Source organism: Gastrolobium bilobum, unplaced genomic scaffold, assembly GCF_033153095.1.
Source record: "Gastrolobium bilobum isolate Gb01-03AN ecotype WA unplaced genomic scaffold, APGP_CSIRO_Gbil_v1 utg1842, whole genome shotgun sequence".
NCBI lineage: Eukaryota > Viridiplantae > Streptophyta > Magnoliopsida > Fabales > Fabaceae > Gastrolobium > Gastrolobium bilobum.
The window spans coordinates 374,200-390,530 of record NW_026897941.1 but is presented as its reverse complement, the minus strand read 5'-3'; the positions used below and the strand labels follow the sequence as shown (position 1 = coordinate 390,530).

At 33.9% G+C, this 16,331-nt stretch overlaps 1 protein-coding gene across 1 annotated transcript; it reads right to left on the bottom strand.

Moving 5' to 3' along the window:
- Nucleotides 1–1,614: 1,614 nt before the first annotated feature.
- LOC133311615 (choline-phosphate cytidylyltransferase 1-like) lies at nucleotides 1,615–8,374 on the bottom strand. The gene is made up of 8 exons (XM_061512685.1): nucleotides 8,177–8,374; nucleotides 7,788–7,901; nucleotides 6,811–6,906; nucleotides 5,597–5,639; nucleotides 5,097–5,252; nucleotides 4,882–4,962; nucleotides 1,984–2,094; nucleotides 1,615–1,861 (listed from the first exon to the last, which is right to left on the bottom strand). Exons 1-8 carry the CDS (start codon nucleotides 8,299–8,301, stop codon nucleotides 1,742–1,744), a joined length of 846 nt encoding a protein of 281 aa, XP_061368669.1. The 5' UTR covers nucleotides 8,302–8,374; the 3' UTR covers nucleotides 1,615–1,741.
- Nucleotides 8,375–16,331: the final 7,957 nt, after the last annotated feature.

Sequence of the window (16,331 nt, the reverse complement as noted above, 5' to 3'; positions counted from 1 at the left end):
TAAATCAAAAAGTGTGAACAATAATGAAGAGAGGAAGCTATAAGCTAAACCACAAGTCCAATATGACTGAGAGCTTTAATGATATTATCTTAGGCAAGAAGCACCACTTTGGCAACTAAAAAAGCTAGCAAAATTTTGGCAACTAAAATTACCAACCAAGCATCTTTCCAACTTTTCTAGTCAAGATTCTGTCATGATGCAAGAGACTAGAATCGATCATATCACGTGTAGAATAGGAGGCAATATATATAGTTAAGGGAAAAGTGTTTATCTTTTTAAATGATATAACTTATATCATTTCACTCTCGTAAAGAGGTGGAATCCACACCTTTATTTTTTTTGTCAACTCTCTTTCCTCTTTTATCTATCAGTTTCTCTCTCTTAAAATGACACAACTTTAAATCCTTTAAAATGACACACATTTTCTCCGTTAGTTAAACTTGACATTTGGGATTGGCTATTTGAAATTAAATCATTTTAAGTCATGAGATGATTGTTAAATAAATAGGATTAATATCTCTCATTTTATAAAAGATAATTTTATCTCCTACACATATATAAAAGTGTGTGGGATCATTTTTTTCTCTCTCTTTTCTCTTCACATGACCCCACCTAACCCCCACACACTTTTATATGTGTAAAAGATAATTTTATAAATTGGCATGTTCTTAAACTATTGTATGAGTAAAAGTTAAAGTAAATTCAGTTCTAATTAGAGGATTTCATCTAACTAAAATTAGGTTGGAAAATGAAAAATCATTTAACTTAAGCAGCATGTTTACTCTTAAAATAATGGGCCTTGAATCCTTCATGGAGGAATCAATACAAGTTCAGCTGGAGATTCAAGAGCGAAAGCGAAGCAATATCTCTTACACTATTGCCAAATTTATTTTGTAAGACAAATATAGTTCAATAGAGTTTTGGCATCTCAAATGTTCTTGTTATTCATCACATCATTTCAAATCTTTGGAAGATTTGTGTTAGATTTTTTGGGGATCTAGGTATATTTTTTATTACTGTATTGATTTTGTCTTTCTCGTTTATTGTTTAAGATACCTATGTGATTTGGTTATTGTTCTTTAGCCTCTTTTCTATTTCTTTAACCCTAGTATATAATATAAAAGAAGGTGAATTGTGTGTTTTATTACAAGATTCAAAACAAAAAATTAAGTGCTGATTCCCTAGAGTAATATTATACTTTTTTGGAGGCTTCCTTTAGATACGTACAAAAACAAAAGCCATATAACAATGCAAAGATATATGCATAAAAATAAAATTTGCATATTTGTATAATGACCCCATTTTTTAAAGTAACTCCTATCATTGTGTTCATTAGTTCATCATCGTTTCCAATGTGAAGGGTAACTCTATTTATTGCCCCGGGTGAATGCCTTAGTTTGCTTTTGTGCAAGAAAAATACCTTAAAGAAACATAAAAAGAGTTTAAAACATTGTTAGGTTAGATATGAAAGGGAGAAAGTCCAAGAAAGCTTTGGTAACTTCAGTAAACTCAAGGACCTACAGATTCTATTTATTGCCACATCTGGTTACTCTCAAATTCAGCTACCTTCGATTTGACAAGAAAATAGATATCACACTTATGTAGAAAGGCAAATAATGTCCAAACCATCTCGCATACATGACTTAAACCTGTATCTTTCTAGTGATCCTTGTTACAGAAAAGCATAGCTTAATTATAGGAACGGTTCAGAATCTGGAAATACACAAGCTTATTTGTCACTTTACTCACTGTAGTATTCTACAGATTCATCATCGTAGAATTCATCTTCATCATCATAAATAAGAGATTTTAGCTGCTGAGTCCTCAGTCGTTCTTGAATACTGTCTCTTATCGCTGTTCCCTAGTATATCAGTGAACCAATCCAATTAGTCAATCATAAGATTTACAAATGCAATATCTAACTAAGTATTAACAAGACCACATGCAAAATTTAGTCATTTGGAGAGGTAAGAGAGATTTAACCATTTTGTGGCAGCCTTCTTCAAACATCTCAAGAAATCCAGCAACCAATTTATCCGCATTTTCGACCCATTCAGTACGGTTCATTCCAGCAATTCTCCCCACCGTTTTTATCTGCATAGTTCATTAACACAGTCTTGCTCATCGCATGACAATGACCCTTATCTAACTTATATTGCAGTGGCAAAGATGATTGTACTTAAAAACAATGATATTTTTTCACTGCCCTGTCTTTGAGACCCCACTCCTTCAACAAGGGATAGAAAAACTGACAATTATGTATAGTAGATTCCTGTGGTACAATGCTACAATATATGCATTGTTTTCTTCACGACATAATTTTGTTTAATATTTCCCTTATTTAACCATAAAAAAAATTTCACAAAAAAAAGGCCCCAAAAAAAGAAGGTATTTTGGTTCTCATGAAGCATATTGATACGACCCTTCCTGTCAAGGTTTACACTAGAAAGCGTTTTAGAGGATCATTGAGTCATGAGGTTGCTGAATCAGCCAAGTCTGTTAGGAGAGAGAGTAGAGGCTGATGTGGAATGAGTTACTTGAGGAGATTTTTGGTTAAATGGGAGAAGGGAGGGGTTGGAGAGGCAGGTCTGGGAATTGGGACTTTGGGCTGGGAGAGATAAGCACCTCTGTAATTGTGTTGAATCTGTCTTTTTTCTTCTTTATCTGTTATGTAATTTGGGGGAGCTGGGTTGGTATCTGTCTTCCTCTATACTGTCATTTCATTTGGAATTTCCTTGTAATTCAGTTCAGTAAAATACAGAAAATCCAGAAAGAGTTCTTTCGAGGCCAAAATTCCTTTGTTCTTTTGTTTGACTTCTTAATTACTGATCCAATTCTATTAATTGGTATCAAAGTTTTCTACTATGTCTCCTAGTTGCAATCGAGTGGCACGGGTGGTGAAGCTGGCATTGCAATGTTCGCTGAGGACTAGTAAAAAAAGACTAGCACAAATCCAACCCGCATGGGCGCCGAGGCTGCGGAGCGTGGTGGAATGTTACGATCCTACTCCAAAGTATAGGACTTGAAGTCCCACGTTGATTATCTGGGTAACTAATATGGGGTTTATATGAACTTTGGACTCTCCTACCTCTTGAGCTAGCTTTTGGGGTAAGGTGAAATCTGACCATGCATCATTATTTAAACCATATCACGACAGAAAACCAAGATCAAAACCTTTTTTTTCCTCCCAGTCTTTTCCTTCTAATAAAGTTGAACCAACAAAAAAATATAAATTGGTTGCTTCCATAAAAAGTATAACCATAGCCTTTTCCCATCCCCACTTCAAATTATCATCTTTGTTAGATTATATGAAAAATATCTCATAATATCTAGACTGTGTCTTATAATAGTTTAGAATATCTGATATTATCTCTTAGGAATAATTTCCTTATTTCTTTATATTTTACGATATATTTCCCTAATTAATTAGGATTTGAAGTTTATAAATGGGGATTGGTGCTTTTTAGCTAGTATCACATCACAACACATCAAATCAATACCAATTTCATATTATTGAGTCTTTGTTTTCTCTTTTCTTCCTCTCATACCCAAATCCCTATAAATTCATTAATCTCCAGAAGTAAATAACTCTTCCACCACTGTCCCTCTAAATAAATTCCTAAATATCCAGTGATCTAAATCTCTGTCAATGTCAAAATTATCAATCCCATAATCTAAGATAGAGAAAAAAAAAAAAAAAAAACTACTTCAAACTACTATGGATAAGTTCAATCGCAGAACTGAAAACTGAAAGAGAGATATTAAGATATAAGCAACTCAAAAAATCCTAATTCTATAGAAGTAACTAAAAACTCGAGTCATTCTAATCGGAGGTAGGAATAGAAAATGAGGTCCTAAATCCAAACTAGTAATAGGAATTTACCAAACCCTATGTCACAGATCCAAACCCAAACAATTAAACCCTAATTCCAAAATACAATTGCATCAAATAACAATTAATATAATAATCATAAATATTATTCTTTCATTCTCCTTTGCCCATCTGCATTACAGCGGACAGCCTAATCTTTAATCTCTGATCCCTAATTACTAATTAACAGGAAATGCTCAGCATTAGTTAGTTCAGAATATGTTTTGGTTTAAAATAAAAGGAAAGGAAAATTAAATCAACAATGTAATAAAGAAATTAAGGTATCATTCCTTCAGAGGGTTCCTTCAGTTTGACACCAACCATTTAGACCTTTCCTAGTTTTGTTGTAACACTACGAGGAATATATTTTAAAACCAAGACTAAAATTTAACCTAAGAACACAAATGACCCCGTGTCAAAATAAAAAACCTAAGACAAATGCAATGAGCAGCACATATCTGCAAGTTTTACTTATACAAGTATACCTGATACTTAAAACAAAGAAACTGAATTAGTAACAAACAAGGTACTCATTAGTAACAGGACACAAAAGATTTTAGACTTTTATAGTAATGACTAGAAAAAGACAGTTTATAACCTTTCCTTTGCACCTTACAACATCTTTTTGAGAGTCTTGCGGCTGACACCACTAAGAGATCAATTCAAATTCATCTAAAGTTTGAAGAAGTATATTTTTGTGAGCAGCTGTTATTAGTAAATAATGATATCAAGAACTTTGAGCACCTTAAAATTCTTCATATGTTGAATTAAAAAATATACATATGTATCAAAATATCAAACTTCCAAGTTAAACACGAATAATCAAACATAGAAAGACCAATAATTAATTAGCTGTTATACAAAGATGAAAGCAACATAACATTAAGAATCAAATAATCTTTGCTAAAATATTGACACCTTGCTCAAAGAGCCATATGCAAATAGCTATTGATGCAAATACAAAGCAAAGGCTAATAGTTAATAGGATACTTCATGATCAACATCATTACCTTCTTTCCCACTTTCTCTTGATGTTTCTTCACTCTCTCATGCAATTTTTTAAGCCCCATGTTCATTCTCAATCTCTTCTCCTGTGAATAAGAGATCATGTAACAAAGATAAGTCATCCCACTACATAAGAAAGCAAACCAATAAGGCAATTGATTAATAAAACAGGAAAACCTTGAGAATATGCAAAACAAAGGTGCTAACCAAAAGAACAAACCTTGACATAGCTGACCCCCAGATCCTTTCTTGTATAACCACGGTCCAAATTACGCATTACATACTGGTTATAATCTTTGATAATTCTCATTATAATATCAGAAGTAGAAATTCCTTCAGTCCTCTTTGTTTCCTTAAATTTTCCAATAGATTTAACCTACATAAGGAATTAATAAGCATAAGATCATTAGTGGCAGCTGAAAAGTTTGAGATGTTTACAACTTGAGATGTTTACAACTAGTATTCATTCAAAATAGAATGACACAAAAAAAAAAGTGGAAAGAGGACATCAAAGTAAAAATAATTAAACAAATAGAAATTCAGCAAGCCATAGGCCAATCAGAATATATATGAAGGGAAAAAAGCTATAAAAAGGCAATGATAGAAAGGCTTCAAGTGGTCAAATTAGAAACATGGAGATGAATTGTTGGATAAATAAAAGTGAATGTCAACACACGAAGAAGAAGAATAAGTTGAATGTAGCCTATCACTCAAACTTACATATTCATAGACATCCTTTCCAGCTCCACTTGCATCAGCATAACTATGGCAATATAATAAGGAAGGAAATATTAACGTATATTGAGAACATATAAGAACTTGAAGATGGTTTCAGTCAAAATATAGTAAAGAGTTATAATGCAAAGAGAACAGTGTCACAGGTAGAAGCATCACCAAACAAGCAAGAGAAAAGAAAATTAAAAAAAATTATAATAGAAGTAATAATGGAAACAAAATAATAATAATATAACATTAAAAATAAGAACAACATAATAATGATAATAATATAAACAAATGAAAACACATAAACTCATCCAACATAAGATCTTAGAGAAGCTATTACAATAGATGTAAACAAAAACAGATTAAATTTGCAACCCATGAATGACACCACAAAAAAAGAAGGGAAAAAAGAAATAAGAATGTGATATGACACACATTTCAAAGCGTGAGGTTTTATTAAATTTATTTTTGGCCATGCGTGAATTACAAAGGCCAGGAATTATGTTGACATTGTCATGTTTTTAGAAACTTGAAGTCATTAATGCATGGGACATGGACTTCAAATTCAACCTCCCATGAGGTGAATTCATGTTACTGGTTTTGAGTTAAAGAGAGTTCATTGTCAATCAGGTATGTGCATGGATAAAACTATACCTCCATAAAAAATAATACACAGAACAACTCTCCAATTCCTCCTTACCAATTACAGACAATCTCCTCCTATCCATACCACCTAATTATCATATTTTTTATAAACCTTTTAAAAAAAATAGAACTCAGCATCTCTTTTTTCCTTCTAAATAGCTATATTTTCGAAAGAAATTAAAGTACAAGGAATAACACTTTCGATTGCAGTGCCAGACTGTATGTTAAGGATTTGTTTTTCATGTTCAGGATGTGAGATTCTATAATGATAATACATTATTTTGTTGTTTTTTTATATAACATGTCTCAGCCATGTGTCCTATTATATTTTAGGAAATCTGACATCTCCCCGTATCCATGTCAGATCCATGTCTTATATTGCATCCATGCTTCCTAGTTAAGAACCCTAAACTTTTCGCATAGCACCTGCAAGCAAGTCTCCGAGTCCATTCAATGTAAAGTTAATTCTATCCTGGTGTTGATATTTTTTTCATCAAGAAGTCACAAATTTTGAACCTTGATCAAATACAAAGGAAAGCAGCTAGCCTGGGGCTGGTTAACCTTACGGAAGAGAATCATGAGCTATGAAGTCAATTTGGTGTTTGTCAAGGAACTCCGGAGTGACTACCCATGGTGCATCTGGTATAACTTCGTCGACCCACCTGCAGCAAGTACAATTCAACTGCTTCATGTATTCTAATATCCCAGTGAAAGCAATTAAGTGAACTGAAAATGCAAAGGTCCAATACTCTGTAATCAGAAATTTAAAAGCAATTTAAATGAGCCAAAAGAATGGACTGGATTTACAAATTTTCTTTGGAAGATTTCAATCATTATTTAGGAGGTAACAAAAGCAAAGTGTGGAGCTTTTAAATGATGAAGCAAACAGTTTTCATAGTTAAATATATTGGAAGTAAAACTCATCCTCCAACTAGACAAAACAACACCACATGTCCACAGCCGTATTCAAATAAAATGAGGATGTCAAAAACCAATATTTTGGTCAGACCAGCTCAGAATAAACTTATTATCTGAAAGCAGCCATAAGATGAAACTAGTTCAATATAGCCTCAGCAACAGAATATGAGAAAATTAACATAGACTTCTATAGGCACAAAGGGACCAAAGAACTTTGACATGACAAATCGGCATAATTGTACTCAGTTAACCAGTGATCTTAGTCCACAAACAGTACCTTCGAAAATGGAAACAAAATGACATTCATGACTTGTCTAAGCTACAATCTAACATGTATACTTTCAAGGTTCCAGTATCACCATGCGTTGACCTATTCTGGAATAGTCTACAGAAGTATCATGGTCAAAAACCATACAATTAGTTGCCCAACAGAGTGTAGTGAAAGAAAAAGCATACAAATTTCAAGCACAAGTCATCAAACTCCATTCAATCAAAACCTGACTTGATGCAACTATTACTCTTTTGATAAGATAGAAGCTTTCTTAGGAGGTCTAAATTGAAAGTTTGAGCATTAGCAATAATGAGTCAAAATTTAAATACCAAGAAAAAAAAAAAAAAACCCAACCTGCAGTGGCGAAGAGACTCATAGCGTTCCTTATCAGTCATAACAGTTTTGCCCTTATACTTGTGGGTGGTCTCATCATTGCAGCATCCAACAAGGAGATAAGTGTTTGGAAACCTTCAATTAAAAAAAAAACAAAAAACGATTGATCGAATAATTCAGCAGGCAACAAAAAAACATGAAAAGAAACATGCTTTGAAGTGGTAAATGAACTAAACTGAGGGTTAGTGCAGTTGAAGTCAAGTTTAGCCCATGATATGAATCAACCCAAAACAATAAAATATGGGGTTGAACTAAAAATCATAAAAATGGGTTCTTTTCAAGTGAAAAATGAAGTAGTGAGAGATGGGTGGAGAAAAGAAAAGAAAAAAAAAAGGTTCTATTCAAATTACAGTTTTTTCGCTTGCTCAAGAGAACGGGCATGGCCAAAGTGAAAGAGATCATAAATTCCATCAGCATATACTCGAACAGGAGTTTCCTTGTTTTCGCAAACTTCACCCTCTTCTTGATCTTCCATTACTCTCTCTGTTTTCTTGCGTGTAAAAGAATGAAGAGGGTTTGTGCAGAGACACAGTCAAATGCTGCTTCCTCTGATGTTGAAACTTGAAACTTAACACTTTTGTTTATATCTGTGTTTTCATAAATATTAAATGGTTATTTTAGTTTAAAATAATATTTTTATTTAAAATTTAAAGGGAAAACTATTTGTGTTTTAAAAAAAATGTAAGTTGTGTCTTTTTAGTTTTTTTATTTTATATACTTTCGATAGCATATAATTATTATATAAAAAGTTTTTCTCTTTCTCTCCGCAGTCACGTTAGTTTACCAAAAGTGAAAAAAAAAAAAAACAACTTTCATGTTATAACTATGTACTACAGAAAATATATAGAGTAAAAAAAAAATAAAAGAACACATCTTACATCATTTAAAAGGACACGTACTAACCCAAATTTAAATTAAGAAAAAAAACCTTTCACTTATTCTCATATCATTTTTATTATGTATTTTTTTTATAAGAAGTGTTATTCTTATCACCTCTTTTTGCTTATAACCTATTTTTTTATCATTAATTTTCTATGAAGCACCGACATTTCAAAAATTCTGACGTGTCGTGTCCGTCACTTCCCGACACTCTCGGACACTCCAACACTCCCCGACACTTCAACACACATTATAGAAATTCAAAAAAAAGTTCAAATGTTAAGATGCGTTGAGTTTTTAGTTCCATTGAGTTTTTAGTTCCAACTATTAGATTCGTTGGATTACGATTACCATTTTATTGAGTTTAATATAAATATTTGGGATATTTTATGTTTCTTTACAAAATTTATGAATATTATAAGTTTAGATACATTTTTTTGTTAAATTATTAAATATTAAATATAATATATACTACATAAATTAAAAATATTATTTAATATCAAAATGTGTCCTAACGTGTCGAAATCTAACATTTTTTAGAATTAACGTGTCGAAGTATCGTGTCACGTGCCCCGTGTCAGTATCGATGCTACATAGTTAATTTTCGTCAATCCAGCGGTTATGATTTATTAGATTATATTTATTAATTAATTATTAATTTTTAATAAATTATAACCTGATTGACGAAAATTAACGATAAAAAAATGGAAATGAATCCTCTAATGTGGAAAAAAAAAACTTGATATGGTCATGTGGGAAGATCACAACCATACAAAGGTAAATCAACGGTTATGATTTTGTAACTACCTATTTTAATATATTTTTCTCTCTCTTCTTTTATTACCATTGATCCACCTTTGTATGGTTATGATTCTCCACATGACATGGTAATGTGAATTTTCACATGAGAGGATCTAGATCCTAAAAAAATAGACTGTAAGAATAATGATTCTTTCTTTCCCTTATTTAAAATGAGATAATTTGTTTATAAAAAAAATGAGATAATTTTATATTTTTAAAAATTACAAACATCAATTCCATATTAAATAAATAAGATTTTTTTTTTTATAAAAAAATAAATAAGATTTTATTAAAATGACAATATAACATAAAAAAATGTATATAATTCAGTTGGCCGTAAGTAGATGGATAGAAAATCTGAATTTGTTTTCTTCCAAATACTAAACGGAAGTCGACTCTCTTCAAAAAGTTATTTATAGCCTGTATTAAAAAAAAATTTGTGTCGGTGAGTTGAAATATTGTTTTCTAGACAAATTGAAAAGGAGAAAAAATAAATAGAAATTTGATATGCCATGCTCTTATTTGTGAAACCTGGGTCCCAACAAATTGTGGCGGGGAATAAACTTTATTTAAAGAAAGGTATTCATATAAGTGATATAGAATGGGATTGATTCTTAATCTAGAAACAATTATATTGACTCAATTTTTTCTATTATAACAAAAAGTTATAATTTTTATTATTGCCTATAACTTATATTTCTCAATTTATCATATTTCGTACAAAATTTTTAATTTAAAAAAATAGGGTATTACAATTTATCATTATTTTTATTTTTTATTTTATAAAAAAAAAATAGTAAGGAAGCGTAGAGAGTAACATTTAATACATAAACAAAAGTTAAACTTTGCTGCCCTAATAGCGGCCAAATCCTAATGTCCCTTCTAAGTCTGATTCTAAAGAAGTTACACTAACTTTTTTATAACCAAGAGGGTCAGAGTCCCAAAAATAAAAACAAAGACAGAACACCAAAACATAAACAGAAGTTACCGGATCACCAGAGCTCGCGGTCTTTCCACTCCAATAAGATCAGCCAGTTAAATAATGTGAATGTCAGGTGGTGGTTCTTCACAAAAAAGATATTGCACAGCCTCATCATGCTTCAAGATAAAATTTGTCATCCAATCCGCACAAGCATTTCCTTCCCTGAACGTGTGATTGAAACTAACTGACCAATCTTTCTGAATCCATGCTCGTATCCGAGAAATCAACTGACTCTCACGAGCTGGTGCATCTTGGGAGGTGAGCACAGTGATAACACGAGTTGAATCACTTTCAGTTATAACATTACGGTGGCCAAAATTCCAAGCTAATTCTAGCTCGCGAAGCACACCCCATAACTCTGCTCTAAAATAACTACAAATCACAAGTCTATAAGCAAATCCACCCAGCCATCTCCCTTGAAAATCTCTCATAACCCCACCACAAGCAGCTATACCAGGAGCTCCGCAAGCCGCACCATCTGTGTTAACCTTAACAAATCCCAAAGAAAGAAATTGCTAAGAAATGTCAACATACTTTTTTCTGCGTACAACTGAATGCTCATTTACTCTCCCAATAGCCATCTCAACATCATGAAGAAGCTTATGAATTAGAACCTCTCTCGACCTGAAATGAGGGATACCAGTTCCATGCATCTTCTCATTTCTCCATTGCCACACTTTCCGGCAAGTCAAGAAAAACAAAGAAATATCAGTTCCCACAGTTATATTTTTTGAAAGCCACTCATCCAAACTTTGCTGATAAAAATCAGAATTTCCATCAATGGAAACCAGACTTAACCAAAGTTGTTTCATCTCCAAACAGTCCCTCAAAGCATGCAACATTGTCTCACGTTCAGAGCTACAAATGGGGCATATATCATTCCCCCCAGACCATTGAGCAACTCTATTCGTAGTTAATAACCAATGATGAACCACTTTCCATATAAAAAAATTTAACTTTCTGTGGCCCCTTCCATCCCCAGATATTTTTTCAAATTTTTGATTCATTTTCCCCCACATCTCTCAGCTCCCTAAGAGTATTATAAAGAGCCTTTACAGATACCACACTTTCACCCAAAAGATCCCACATCTTTCTGTCAGTGCCATCAAGACTATTCGGAGACAAAGTATTCTTAAATACATTAATTATATTTTCTAGAAGCCAGTATTTTAACTCCACATAGTCTCACTCCCCTTCCACTGTTATCATATCAGCCACCTTCCTGTTTGTATCTATATTTTGATCTCAATTAGATGCAACTTCTTGCAGAGATGGTTGAGGTGTTAACCATCTATGCTGCCAAAAATAATTTCCCTTCCATCTCCAAGAACCCAGATGAGATAGCAATCCAATTCCTCCCAAAGCCTACACATGTTTTTCCAAAAATTTGAATCACATTATTCACTGCAAAAGGACCATTCTGGGTACTCCTTGCTTCATATTTAGCATGAAGCACTTTAACCCAAAGTTGATTAGATCCAACGTGATAACTCCAAGCTCTTTTAGCAATAAAAACATCATTCATTAGTTTCAGTCTCTTCAGCCCTAACCCACCACAACACTTAGGACGCGAAATACATTCCCAACTGATGCTATGGTACTTCCTACTATTCTCACCACCTCCCCAAATGAAGCCTCTCTGGATTTTTTCAATTTCTAAACAAATTGCTTGAGGAATTTTACAACTTTGCATTTGAAAAAATGGAATTGTTGTCATTACCGATTGAGCCAAAGTGATACGACCTGCCTGCGATAGACACTGTTGCTGCCAAGAATTAAGTTTAAACCTTACTTTGTTCATAATACTCTCATACAAGTCTCCAGTTGCTCTCCTATGCTGCATCATAGACCCCACATAACAACCCATATTTTTAACTCTTTTAAAACCACTACGTTGAGATATCCTATCAGCCACCACATCACTTGTATTTTTGGGAAAGAAAATAGTTATTTTATCTATACTAAGTTTTTGTCCAAAAATTTCTTCAAACAAACATAAGCACTTCATTAGTACATCCAACTGCTCCTCACTGGCCTCCATGAAAATCATGAGATCATCTGCAAAGACTAGATGAGAAATTTGAGGCCCCTTAACACCCACCCGAATTGGCTTCCATAAACCACGACTAGTTGCAGTAGCTATAATGTATGACAATTTCTCCATTGCAATAACAAAAAGATAAGGTGACAGTGGATCACCTTGTCTAATACCTCTCGTAGGCCTAAATGCTTCCGTCCTACCCCCATTCCAGAGAACATTTATATTTGTGCTCTGAACACAGTTCATGATGAGCTTTATCAGATGTTGCGGAAGTCTAATTTCCTCAAGCGATCTCTGCAGAAAATTCCAACTAAGTCTATCATAAGCCTTCATTAAATCAATCTTTAATGCCATGAAAGCCTTCTTACCCCTCATTTTATGCATAGAATGAATTAACTCTTGCACAATTATAATATTATCTTGAATTTTTCTATTTGGGACAAAACTTACTTGGAACGGGGAGATAATTTTCTCCATTACTGGCTTCAACTTATGCACTAATGCCTTTGAAAGTAACTTATATACATTGAGCACAACGAGATGGGCCTAAATTGCGAGATAAACTCTGGATTCTTTATTTTTGGAATTAGAACCAAGAGGGTTGAGTTAACCTCATAAACTTGCTTTGGATTAGACCAAATCTGTCTAATTAAATCACAAACTTGATCCCTCATATAGCTCCACTGACGTTGGAAAAAAACAGCAGGAAAATCATCCTCTCTCGGGGCTTTAAATGACCCCATAGATATCATAATATTAGAAATTTCTTGATTACTTGGCACTCTTATCATCTCCATGCATTCTTCTTGGGAAATTCTCGGCCACAAATTCGCAGAAGAAAGCCATTTGCGATTTGGCACCTCCTCCTGGAAAAGATTTTTGTAAAAGTGCACACCAAATTCTTTAGTTCAATCGGATCCTCAACCCAATTCTTTACCTTATTGCGAAGCCTGGAAATCCTATTGAAACTTCTACGAGTTATTATTTTCAAGTGATAAAACCTAGTGTTTTTATCTCCATCCACAATCCATCTATGTCTGGACTTCTGAAACAAAATCATTTCTTCCTGCAACAATGTTTCATTTAAACTCTTCTGTATGTTTTCTTCTATTTGCTGCAATTCCATGTTATCCAACAAAATCCTGCAAGCTTGAATTTCAGCAAGCTGATGAGAGAGGGATGACTTCCTACGAAAAATATCTCCAAAAAATTCCTTATTCCAACGAATCAAATCAGGTACAAATTCCTTAAGCATTATATTAACTTTTGTCTCCTCATTCCACCTATCATTCATAAGATCTCCAAAGTTGGGGTGCTCCATCCGAGAGGCTAAAAATCTAAAAGGTCTATCATGCCAGTGATTACTACTAGGCTTCAGCCTCAAAAGCAGTGGATTATGATCTGACTCCAATCTTGAAAGAATATGCACTTCAGCCTCCTCAAAAGAAGAAATCCATGGAAGGTTTGTAACGAACCTGTCTAATTTTTTATACACTCTATCAAGATGAATCCATTTCGGCTCCTGCCAAGTGTAATTTGACCCCGTGCATTTTACATCATCCACCTGGCAACTCTACAAAAAATTAGCAAATCTACGACATTTCTCCACGTCAGGCCTAGCTCCACCCTTCTTCTCATTTATACTTTTATTATCATTGAAGTCACCAGCCAAGACCAAAGGACCATTCAAATTAGCACTAACTTGCAATAAATCATCCCACAAAACATGTCTTTCCCCCTCCCGAGGACTAGCATAAATAGCCGAACACATAAACGATCTATGATTCTCCAATTCAACCTTCATATGAATGAACTGGTTAGACTGAGATATAACTTGCACCTTCACCTTGTTATATGCCCATAAGACCCAAATTCCACCCACAAAACCATTAGCTTCTTCAAAGACTGCTTTGTCAAAATTTATCTTACGCAAAATCTTCCTGCTTGCCTCACTACTCATTCTCGTTTCTAATAAAACCACCATATGATTACTACGTTTTTCTATCATCATTTTTAAGGTATGACTCAAACTTTGCTTGGTCGCCCCCTACAATTCCAAAAAAGCATAGACATTAACAACGATTAAGTTTTGTTACAGGTTTTCTATGTACCTGCGACAGATAATTCATAGGCTTCATAACCTTCAAATGTTGCTCCCTACCTAGCCTTCTTTTCCTTGGGCTTGAGCGAACATTGAGGTCCAGAGGAATAGGCTCTTGTATCTCCATAACATCAGCTTCATTGCTCTCCTCATGAATCTCTAGGTCTTTCTCTGACATCAACAAAGCTTTGTTATCTTCATTACCATCCCCTACCATAAAAGCACAACTTGGATTGATTATTTCCTCTCCAGTTTCTTTTACTTGGCTCACTTCCTTATTTCTTCCTACGCTTGGCGCAATATTGTCAACAGTCCTCTGTTTCTGATCAACAAACTGATCATGCATCCCCTTACCCTCCAATATGAACGCATCCTCTGTTTCTACAAGTCTCACACTCTCTTCCTTCTCCTTTCCTTTTAAATATCTTAGACTCCTCTACTCTGGATGCTGCAAAACCAACCTGAGTAGTATCCCCATGTCGTACATTTATATTGCTACCAGAGCTTTTTCCTCATTTTTATTTAGAACAACCCTTTCAACTTTGGAGGAATTATTTTGAGATAATTTGGCTTCAAATATTGACTTTGCATCTTCCTTACCAGATTATAACTTTCCTCTCCTCCCCCTTGTAACTACCGTCCATTGACCATAACCTGACACACCCTCCACTCCAGTTAAATGTTTGTCCTGCACAACATCTTCTAAATTCTCATCCACATTCCCCACAGCTTCAGACTCATGAGCAACCCTTTGGATAGGCTTTGGGCAATTTTCTGCTCTATGACCATATTTACCGCAACCAAAGCAGATGAGGTGCAGCCCCTCATACTCCACTTGTTTATATCTACCCTCTATGAAATACTCAGCCTTGAGAGGTTGTTCAAGATCCAGTTCAACACAATTTTTTGCGAATCTACCTCTAGCCAACGTTGTAGTGGCAGCATCCAATCTCACAAACTTGCCTAGCCAATTCCCCACACTCTTCATCAGAGGTGTGTTGACATATTCCAAAGGAAAACTAGGCAATCTCTCCTATGCAGTTACCTTGCTTATAGAAGTTTGGAATGGTTCAAAATCTGGCTCCCAAGCCCTAATAGCCAAATAATAATAAAAAATGATCCAAGGACCTGCTGCTAAGGCAAACTCCATGTATGTCTTATGTTCAAATCTTTAATTTAAATTATATTATGTTTAAGTCTTTAAATTATTTAAACTCAGATTTTTATAATTTTCTTTTGCTATCTATATTTGAACTAATACAGATAAAGCTTCCATATTCTTAACAACATCATCACATAAACTTCTTTAAGAAGCCCCACTATGACTACAACACAAAGCATGGACCTTTGGATTACCGTTTGTGTTCCTTATTAGAACCTATGATCAATAAATCCCATTTTAAAAGATTTCCCAACTTTTTATCTTGTGGTTATTTAATGCAGTGTCTTTCTTTCTTTCTTTCCTTTGGATCTAGGGGACTGGGGTTGGCCCTCGTCCTTCCCTGAAATTTGAAAAAAAAAAAATATATACAAAATATCATTTTGATAATATTACTGGATTATTTATCTTAAAAATTAACCTCCTCAAATCAAAAACTAAAAACCCCTAAAAGAAAATTCTATCCCCTTACTTCTGTATGGGGATTCCTAGCGAATCAGGTATGTCCACCCGAAGGGTGGTAAGTCAATATAGGATTTGCA

What these genes read in the sequence shown, in the direction of transcription:
- LOC133311615 (XM_061512685.1), bottom strand. Translation starts at nt 8,301, where the DNA reads ATGGAAGATCAAGAAGAGGGTGAAGTTTGCGAAAACAAGGAAACTCCT. An exon ending in CTTGAGCAAGCGAAAAAACT is followed by an intron (nt 7,902 to 8,176) that starts GTAATTTGAATA and finishes TTTTAATTGAAG; the next exon opens with GTTTCCAAACACTTATCTCC. An exon ending in GAAAGGATGTCTATGAATAT is followed by an intron (nt 5,253 to 5,596) that starts GTAAGTTTGAGT and finishes TTCCTTATGTAG; the next exon opens with GTTAAATCTATTGGAAAATT.